Source organism: Sciurus vulgaris (genome assembly GCF_902686455.1).
Source record: "Sciurus vulgaris genome assembly, chromosome: 11".
In the NCBI taxonomy this organism is placed as follows: domain Eukaryota; kingdom Metazoa; phylum Chordata; class Mammalia; order Rodentia; family Sciuridae; genus Sciurus; species Sciurus vulgaris.
Genome location: NC_136472.1, coordinates 21959345 through 21970542, shown reverse-complemented (window position 1 = coordinate 21970542; position 11198 = coordinate 21959345). Strand labels below are relative to the sequence as shown.

At 39.1% G+C, this 11198-nt stretch overlaps 1 protein-coding gene across 1 annotated transcript; it reads right to left on the bottom strand.

The window, feature by feature from the left end:
• Window positions 1-4116: 4116 nt before the first annotated feature.
• LOC306639038 (olfactory receptor 5W2-like) lies at window positions 4117-5049 on the bottom strand (the record flags this gene model as incomplete). Its single annotated transcript, XM_079102482.1, has 1 exon — window positions 4117-5049. The coding sequence occupies one exon, from the start codon at window positions 5047-5049 to the stop codon at window positions 4117-4119; it is 933 nt and encodes a 310-aa protein (XP_078958608.1).
• Window positions 5050-11198: the final 6149 nt, after the last annotated feature.

Sequence of the window (11198 nt, the reverse complement as noted above, 5' to 3'; positions counted from 1 at the left end):
GGGTTCTAATGCTGCAGCAATACAGACTCTTGGACTCCACCTGCTGAACCCATCTGCTTGCCCAGCATTTTTTAGTATGGGAGCCAACCCCTTTAGCACCTGTCGCATTACAGGCACTGGTGCAGTAGCCTGTGGTATGAGTTGATTTTTATAATTAACAGACTCAACAAAGTCTGCAGCTTGGAGGTCAGTAAGTTGTTAGAATGCTTTGATGTTGTAAACATGTGTGCTGTTGATTCAAGGTAGGGGTCAGTGTTATGGAGGACTGAGGTTGTTTTAATAGATCATCTACCTGCTTTAAGAAGTGAGGCTAATGTGCACTGTGATTGGCAGAGTCTTGGTTGGTGGTTTCACCAGTACTAGGGCATTTTGTACTGCTAGGACTGCCATTCAAAAGGGATTTAATTTCAGCTTCCTTTAAAAAATATTTTGAAAAATGCACAAGTGTAACGTTTGTCCTTGTCACTCTTGTAAGACAGCTGCTTCAGACCATCTTTTGCATTGAAATCTAGTCGTACTGGCATACCTGGTAGATGGGTACTGTAGCCTTATACTTGTGTAGTCAAGATGTTTGCCATTTTGAATTCTGGGAGACAATCCAGACCTATGAAATCCCCTTTATAATTAACTAATATAGAGGATACAGGCATTGAGTTAAATAGGGAATGAAAGTTTGCCAGTCATACAGAGACCTACAAAAGTCTAGTGAAAGTATTTGCCTCCATATTTCATGGGAAGAGCACTTCCTTTACTGCATGAGGTATAGGAAAAATCTGACTTCATTGAATAGTATCCCAGGCATTGAATTAGCTTAACCTGCTCAGATTACCCCAGGAGAATTTACAAATAGTATTATATCCTGAATTTTTAGAAGGATAATGACTCAGCATCTTACATGGAGGTTGGTACAAAGGTCTGTAAGACAGCATGACCTTCTCAGAAAAATGTCATCAGTATAATGAAACTAGACATGATTAGTAGGAAATGACAGTGAGGGCAAGACTGTGGATTGAACCGAGGGGCACTCTAACACTAAGCTGCATTCTGAACTCTTTATTTTGAGACAGTCTCTCTACATCGCCACACCTGGGCTTGAGCTTATGATTCTCCTGCTTGAGCTTCCCAAGTACAATTACAGGCAATCACCAGTGCACTTGACATTCAAAGTGAGGTCTAGAGCCAACATGCAATGATGTTCTCCACAGAAACAGGAAGAGCTGTCATGAATTCACTCAGAAAAACAAGAGGTCCAGAATAGCCAAAGCAATCCTTAGTAACAAAAGTGAAGTAGGAGGCATCTAAGTATCAGACTTTGAATTATACTACAGACCTAGAGTAGTAACCAAAAAAAGCATGATTTTGGTATCAAAGCAGACATGAAGAACAATGGAATGGAATAAAAGACACAGAGGCAAAACCAAATAAATACATTTATCTCATACTAGAAAATGTGCCATAAACATACACTGGACAAAAAATAACCTCTTCAACAAATGGTGCTGGGAAAACTGGAAATCCATATGGAGTTGAATGAAATTTAATTTTGTTGCATTATCTGGACGGTTTGCACTACCTTGTACAAACTTCCCACCTAGGGCAGGGTGTTGATAGGACTCCACTTTGCTTTTCTCTTCAACACAATCTGATCACTCTGATTTAAGCCAACATTCCCCCACAGATTTTTTTTTCAGTGTTTTCCCAAGCTAGATAGCTATTCCAGGGATATTTGCAAGGATTTCCTAGAATGAATGTAGGAGGACCCAATACAGTGCCAAGGGTGTTTAATGCAGTGATACTTGCTTCTCCTTCATTGTTTTGTCCTCATTATATCTTTATGTGATTGTCCATGGCCCTGAAAAACATGGATTGAGTGCCATGGATTCGAGTGCATTTAGCATCAAATTTTATTAAGGTAACATTTCTTCTCTAATTTGATGGACAAGCATAAAGTGAATTCTATATGAGACCTCAGGTTTCCCTCTATTTCCTTCACCCTGGGACAACTTGGATCCCATTCCTAATCTCAGGGATTGCAAGGGATTCATCCAAAATGACCTGAATTGACTGAATGCTCAGGCTAATTTTCTCTCTCTGTGGGGAGAGCAGATAAGAGAAGTTGCAGCTGCTTTATGTCTTTCCACAGAGCTACCAGTAAGTCACTAGGTGGGGTTGATTACCTATCTTTGAAACATCAGTGAGTGTGATGATTATACAACATTTGTTTTGTACCTTTCCAGATGGTCCCTTTTTTCCCCCTTTTACCCAGATGTGTTTGTTCTCCCCACTTAAATATGTTTAGTAAGTAGACATGCTCTATCAGAGTCATTTTACCTCTAAAACAGCTATGGCTTCCTCAGCATCATATAAAAACTATTCCATTACTACAATAGAAGAGAGAGAGAAGGGTACCATATCATAATCAAAAGGCTAAAGAAACCAAAGGGAACCATACAATTCTCAAGGGATTAGGAGAGAGAAAGGGGAAATGCCCTTTTCCAGGGGCTTCAAAGAGCAACCCTGTCCATGTTTCCTCAAAAGCCTGATCAGTACACGAGCCACTAGGCAACTGGAAGTGGAAATATCAAACATCAAAGACACAGAGATGTAAACTCTTTACTCCTTAAGAAGTGAATGTCCTTGTACTTATAATACCTTAGTATCCACAACCATTTTATATACTTTCTTAAAACAATTGCCTGGGTGTGTATGTTTCACAAACCATAATCTCAGTTAATTTTGCTTTTTTAACATTTAGTAAGCACTCAAAAATGTATGCTTTATGGTCCCTTACTTTATTTTCCTTGTTTTTCCACTTTGTACCCCAGGTGTATAGGGATACCCCAGGCTAGTCAATGTACAGAGGAGCAAAAGTCCTTCAAGTCCAGCAAGCTCCTCAGGACAAAAGGTGCTCTCTTTGAATGGCTTAGAGATGCTCTGCAACTCCTCTGTCCTTGAGGCCTGGAGACATTATCTTATTATAATAACCTTTGGTAGTAGTGGACTCTGAGAAGCAAGCAAGTTATGTGATCTGCACATGCACAAAGCTAATTGCACTATGTAACCTAACGTAACTCCATATGACCCTGGAATAGAGAATAAACTGACTGGATTTTCCATGGAAGCCACTTCTTGCTGTTCACCATCCTGTGTGCTTGCCTCTTTATTGCTGTCCACTTAAACTTTATATTTGGACCCCAATTAACCTTGACATAGGTGAGAGGCTACTGCTTTGTAAAACTGGGTGAAAGCTCAGCACTTGATCAAAGTATGCTTGCATTCTTTTATTAGAGATATTGCTTTAGATGCAGAGCAACACTGAGTAATCACCTAAGAGATTCATTGTGAAAAAGGAAGAGAAGAATTTAATCAGGGCCAAATACAGGGGAAAAGCAAAGGAAAATTTCCTGGAGGAAGTGATGGGGGCCTGATTGCTGACGATTCCAGCACACACATGTGCTTTTACCTAACAAGGTTCTTTTACACAACAAGCTGTTTGGATTCTCCAGTGTTATAGACGCACATGCCTGAAAACTTTCCTAGTGTCAAACCCTGCACTAGAAAACCTTTCAGTTCACACTTCTTTGGTCTGGGACTGAATAACACCATAAGAAATACCATCTCCTTCCTCCTGAATTTACTTATTCTCCTTTAGAATAAATCTCACTATATTTTTATTTATTGTTCTGAGGTCATTATGAATTATTTCTGTGTTCAGTAATTTAATGTCCATTACTTCCATTAAAATATCAGTCACTTGTAAATAAACTACTGAATTCACAAAAGCATGCAAAGTGCTTAAATGTCAATTAGCAAAAACATTTTCTAAATCTTTGTAAAATTGAATATGAATAAAAAATTGATCACATGAGATGTTGGAAATTGAAAGGCTCAGAAATGGTCCACAAAGATAGGGCATCATTTATTGATTCAAGAGCAATAATGAAACAAGACACATGGAGATCTGCAATATTTTCTTATAATCATACCTTAATACAAGTGCACATTTTATTAAATTAATTATATAATATAATTTTTGTTTCTTGCATATCATGAAATACAATTTTACAAAAACAACCACTTTAAATAAATATGCATATGTGAAGATAGTATAATTATTTAAAACCACCCTTTGCTTCTAAGTTTTTGCAGAGCCTCTTTCACATCCTTGTTACGTAAACTATAAATTAGAGGATTCAACATGGGAATCACAAGGGTGTAGAACAGTGAGCTCATTTTATCTTGATCTAGAGAGTAAGAAGAAGTTGGTCGGAAATACATGAAGAGCATAGTGCCCTGGAATACTGCAACTGCAGTTAGGTGGGAGGTACAGGTGGAGAAAGCTTTGAGCCTCCCCTCAGCAGAGCGGATCTTTAAGACGGATGAGATGATGTAGCAGTAAGAGACCAAGACTCCGGAGATGGTACTCACTTCAATGAATCCAAAAATGGTGAATAATACCAGCTCATTGACTTGTGTGTCAGAACAGGAAAGGAGATAAAGTGGAGGTAAATCACAGAAGAAATGATTAATCTCATTAGACCCACAGAAACATAAGCAGAATGTTAATGTCGTGTGTATCAAAGCATCTGCCAGTCCTATGAGGTAAACCCCAGCCAAGAGCATTGAACGCACCTTAGTGGACATGTCCACTGCATAGCGCAAGGGATTGCTGATGGCCTTGTAGCGATCAAAGGCCATCACTGCCAGCAGCAGACACTCAGCATCTGCAAAGATACAGAAGGTCAAGAACTGCAGAGCACAACCAAGGAAAGGAATTGATTTGTTCTTGGAGAATATGTCAACCAGCATCTTGGGACCAACTGCTGTGGAATAGCAGAGGTCACAGAAGGAGAGGTGGCTGAGGAAAAAGTACATTGGTGTGTGAAGCTGGGAATCCACTCTAATTAAGAAGATCATTCCAAGGTTTGCCAGAAGATTAATGAGGTAAACAAGTAGAAACATGATGAAAAGTGTCACTCTGAGGTCAGCATTAGTGGTAATTCCCAAGAAAATGAATTCACTCAAGGATGAACAATTTTCCCTGTCCATTCTTTTCCTTTCTTGTCTAAACTTTCAAAGCATAAAAAATACATATTTGATTATTTTTATTTACCAGAACACAAATAGGACAGAACACAATTTGTATTTATAATTTTTTTAATCCTAAGAAAAATTTGGTCATGTGTTCTACTCTACAAAAATACATTGTATGCTTCTGACAGGAAGACATAAATAGATAGTAGGTAAGAAATTTTGAATTCATGAGTTATTTGACTTTCTACATCTTTAATATCTCGATCTTACCCTTCATTTATTATGAAATAAGTGTTGATATGCTATGTTTGAAAACATTCATCTGGTTGTAAAAAAATCAGCAATTTTTATAAACCAAACCTAATGATGGGTTTCAAAGACCATTGTGTGTGTTCTAGAATCATTAAGTACAATGCTTCATCTATGTGATCTTCAGTATTTGATGAGACACAATATAAGTATTCTTTTCTTTCCAAGAAATGTATTATATTGACATAAAGCTCACTGCCTATTTGTAGATACAGTCCGGAGACAAAAGGGAAGTCTTCCTCATCACTGAAAAACTACCTTACATTCCTATATATCCCTATTCAATGATAAATTGTCTTCCTTATGATCCTATGCAGAATTTAAATAAATATAATGCTATTTTATGAATACTATCAAGTTCACTCAGAATTTTCCAGTTCTGAGAACGCATTATTTTTTATCATTAAACTTCAGAATTCACGAAACTACATAAGAAGGCATGAACTGGTTCATTCACAAAACGTCCATTTATTTCCAAAGAGATCAATTTTTTTTTAACCCTAGAGTTTAAAATTTGGAAACAAAGGAGCTTACCTGAGATGAGCTGTTCATTTGTAACTGAGCTTCGAGCAAATACCATTATATTATAACAGGCAGTATTTGGGACTGGAACTCCCTGAACTTATTTCCCTCAGGCTTTGAAATTATGCAACCATGCGATTACATTTCTGGTAGTGTGTTGTCCCCTGTGAATATGTGAGCATCTTTAGTAAATTTTGAACTGAAATCTGAAGTCACTATATGGTGTATGTCAGAATGAAAACTGCAAATTAGTTTGACCTGTAGAATATAAGAATAAGTGCACATTTTATATTATAAAATGTAATGTGCATAATCCTTGTCCAGCTGAAGCAGAATCAATGAACCTAATAATCCCTCATTTAATCAATTCCAATTTTTCTCTGTTGTCCATCTTTTCCTTCATTTCTGCAGCACTATCCTTCACCCTCTAAATGTTTTTCATTGAAATACAATTCATATACTATACCTTTCACAGTTTAAAGTAAGCACAGCTGTGGATTTGACTGTGTTTAGAAGGCTGAGTACTCTAACACTCCACTTGAAAAACAGTTTTCATCCCCTCCATAGGAAACTCAGGGCCATTAGTTGTCACTCCTCTGGTCCCTCCCCTCAGTTCCTGGAAACCTTCTATTTACTTTCTGTAGATTAGTTGTGTTCACCTAATCTGTTGTCGACTACAAACAGAGCCACATAATACATGGCCTTTTTTCTTGCTATTTATTTGTTTTACCATATTTTTGAAATCTATTCTTTGCATAGCAAGTAACAGAATTTCCTTCCCTTTCATAGTTAAATAATTTTTCATTTTATGTGTGTAGTACATTTTATTTGCTCATTCATCAATTTAAAGAGATCCAAGTTGTTTCTGTGTTTTGTCTGTTATAAATAGTAGTGGTGTGGACATTCTTATTCATGGAAGCTTTGAGGTTCACTTTTCACCCAGTATTGTCATATTCCCCTTCCCCATCCACATGCTGTCAATCACATTTCTATGATTGTGTGACTATTTCACATTCTCTACTTTAATACTTGTTCTTGTTTGGATGTGCAGTGTCCCTCAAAAGTTCACATGTGAGACAATGCAAGAAGACTGAGAGGATAAATGATTGGATTATGAAACCTTAACCTAATCAGGGAATCAATCCTCTGATGGGATTAACTGAGTGATAAATGAAGTTGCTTTAGGTGTAGCTTGAGAAGGTGCCTGGAATGTGCCTTTGAAGTATATATTTTGTACCAGGAGAGTGAAGTCTCTTTCTTTGCTTCGTGATCATTACATGAGCTGCTTCCCTTCACCATATTTTTCTGCCATGATGTTCTGCCTCACACTGCTGAATGTCAATTTGTGCAAGACTGGAAAGCCATACATAATATCATTCAAGATATTCACCTCATAGTACCTAACTCTTATACCCTATTGGCAATGATGCCAGGAAACTACAGCTAGTCCACAGTACTAGATTTGAAGGATGAATTCTTGTGTATCCCCCTGGAAAGGAAGTCCCAATTATGGTTTGCTTTTAAATGTCAGGACCCAAATACTAAAGTAACTATGCAGTATTATTGGACTGTCCTTCCTCAGTGTTTTAAAAACTCTCCCACTTTGTTTAATAAGATTCTGGCAAAAGACTTATGAGGGTTACAGCTGTATAGAGGTATAGATATGGAAAATGAAAAAAAAAATCCCCAAGGTAATGAGTCCTGAGAAAAGAGAGTGGAAAAGAAGACCACACACTGACAGCCTTCATCTCCTAAGACAAATGTTTTCCAAGTGCCAGCTGCAGAAAGGGAAGATGTGTCTTCTTATCTCTGAAATAACAGTCTCTAGGAGATATTAATATTCTTCAAAGGAAATCCTCTCCAGACACTGCCACAGACCCCCAACCTAACGTTCAAATTCCTGAGTGCCCAAGGAAAAACTGATACATTCAGTAGACCACCCCTCAAAATAAATTATATAAACCTAGTCCCTTTCTTTCTTCAGTGACTCATTTACCACCAGGAAAGTGGTTCCACTGCTGCTACTTCATCCCTGCATCCTGTTTTGGTGTGAAACTTCATTTCTGAATAAACAGCAAAGATGATTCCTGAGGTTTGCATCCTGCCCAGTCTTTTTGTGCTAGCAAAAGGAGCCTTTTTACAATATGTGGATGACCTGCTGGTAGCTAGCCCAGACTGTGAACATTGTCTTTCAGATACTATTACTGTACTGAACCATTTTTCCTTATGTGGACACAAAGTGTCCACTAAAAAACCTCAGACTTACAAACAATAAATCACTTATCTGGCATTCCAAATTAGCCAAGGAACTTGAAGTTTCATGTCAGATGGAAAACTGGCTATCTTGAATCTTAGAGAATCCAGGAAACAGAGGCATTTACATGGGTTCCTAGGAATGAGGAATGTCTGATTCTGCATTTTTGGATCTCTAATTTTGGACTAATAGTCAAAATGACTGCAAGGGAGACAAAAAAACACATTTATTGGGCTTTGATACCTCAGCTTGAACTGGACCAGTACAAACCCTTTTATACTGAGGAGGATGAAAAATGGGCAAGTTTTGACTCTCGGAACAAAACTTCAGGTGGAAACAAAATTCCCATGGACTCATTTTTATGCCTGAAAGACTGTTTTGGACCCTGGTAAAACAACTACATGACAGTATACACTATAGGAGGGATGTCTTGGCAAATTTTATTAAACCCCATCTCCAGCAAACTATTCAGCAGGTGATACAAAAATGTGTCCTATGTGCCTGAAATAATACAAAGACTGAAAGGCAACCTCCAATGAGGGGAACACAGCATGTAGGAATACAGCCTTTTGATGACCAGCAAATATATTTTACTCAAATGCACGGTGCCACAGGAAACTTTAGATATTTGCTTGTATTGGTAGATACCTTCTCCGGTTGGTCAGAGGCCTATCCTACCACAACAGGAAAGGCCTCAGAAATAGCTAGAGTTCTCTTGAAGGAGTTGATCCCACGATATGCGTTTCCCTCCTTTATTCAAAGTGACAGAGGACAGTCTTATTGTAAAGGTACCCAATGGGAGAGCAAGGCATTAGATATCCAGTGGAAACCGCATGAATCCTGGAGATTCCAATCAATAGGAAAAATGAAAAAAAATGAACCACACCTTAAAGAATACCGTGGCTAAAGTATGGCATGAATTCCACCTGCAGTGGGATGAGGTGTTGCCAATTGCACTTCTCCAAATATGGGGGGTTCCCAGAAGTGACCTCAGATTAAACCTCTATGAAATACTCTATGGGAGACCCTTCCTGGCACCCAAGGGAAAGAGGAGGATATGGTTATAGCAGGAGATGTAGACTAAAAGAGTATTACAACAGGTCAGACAGATATTAACCAGTGAGCATGGGTTTGCTTCTTGCAGGTCCCCTCAAGTTTGGAATCACCCCTTCATCCCTTCCAGTATGGGGACCAGCTGCTACTCAAGACTTGGAAAGAACAGGGACCAGAGTAACAACTGGGAGAGAAATGGACAGGACCTTACAATGTGCTTCTGACAAATCACACGTCTCTGAAACTCGCTGTAATATAACCTTGAAACCCCAACTCTGTCCCATGGATCGACGGCAACCCCAATCAACCGCAGGAGGCGTCACTTGATGCAAATCGCAAGAGGTGTTTATTCCAGCGTGTTGGGACCCGACTCGTGACTCACGCAGGAGTCGAGGAGTTGAGTCCCTAGCAGAAAATCTTGTAGGTTTATAAAGGCAGAGACCACACATCGGGAGGGGTCGCACATGAAAGGGGGAAAAAGGGGAGGAAGGGGGAAAAAGGGGAACAAAGCTGCTGGGAAATTTCAAAGGGGGTCTGGGTTTGCTGATAACATACAACATGTTTCACAATGTTTTACAACAGGGTGTAGATTCTGGTCAATAGTTTCTGGTCATCCTACTGTTTGAGCACTATCTGGCTACCTGGCTCAATTTACTCTTTCACTCTCTGGGGCTGATTCCTGGAAGAACTTCAAGGGCTTTTTTCCCGTCACTGGGAGGGAGACCTTAGGGAGTTGAGATAAAACAGACAGCTTAAAAAAATGTCCATTCTTCCACTGGATCTGTCTTTCCTGGGCCTAATCCTCTGTGGACCAAGGTGATGCCTTTGTTCATCCAGTGATGAACTTTACTCCAATCCCAGATGGAGACCGGATGCCAACATGGGACCTCAGAACCTACACCATTGTCATGGGGTTCCAGTAATGCATGAGCCAGCTGAAAACTGTTTCCAATGTTCCCTTTCTCACTCTTCCTCTTATTGCCACTCATACCACTTACCTGGCCCACAGGGGAGTATGAATTCCAGAGTACCTTGAAATGATATCCCCTCCTGAGCAAGAACAACTGCCTCTGTGTACACAAAAGGTTACCCAATTTTCTACAGAGAAAATTACAGTAGTAACTGCTTATTCCTTCCAAGATGACTCTTGGATGGAACAAATAGGATTTAAAGTCAGGGATTACTTCCTCCTTGGGGACTCATTGCATTTCTTTAAAGAAACAATGGTCTTTTGTGCCCCTGCAGGACATGTTTCTCTCTGAAGATTAATAATTATCCGTGGGCTACAGAATGCCTCAGAAACTTCATAACAGTCACCCAATGTTTTCTAGGAAATATAGTGACACCATTCTCGATTCATTCTTTTTTTAAATTTATTTTATTTTATTTGTTCTAAATAATAGTACGTGACAATAATTCTCTTTTTAATTGAATTTGCTCATCAGATTAGTTTGTTAAAGATCTTTACTCCAATGGCCAGGGAACCCCCCCCCACCAGGAGATCCCTGATGGTTGTGAATATTTCTTTGACTACATTTTATTACCATGGTGGGGGCTTGTGGTGAATCATTGGGTCCTCTAAAGTCTTTCCTCCACTTTAATCACTCTGGACAAGGAAACAGCCCTGTCCCTTTCAAATTTACAAATATCTCTGAACTCCTTGGCCAAAGTAGTTTTAGATAACTGGGTGACTTTAGAGTATTAGCCAAACAAGGGGGAGTTTGTGCTATAGCTAACACATCCTACTCTGTTTATACTGACACCTCTTCAAAGTGGATACTGGTAGTGAAAAGATCAGGTAACAAGCAAACAAGCTGCAACAAACCCTTGACCACCACACATCCCTTTTGGATGGAATGGAAATAGGCCTAACTAACGTTCTCTGGAGTCTTCTCCAGGACACCAAGAAGGATTATGTCTATTTTACTAGGCTGCCTCCTCCTCCTTCTGACTATCCTATTCATCATTGCCTCTGTGTATGTACCTTTCCATTTACTTTTCTGTTACTGTTCCTCCTTTTGCAAAT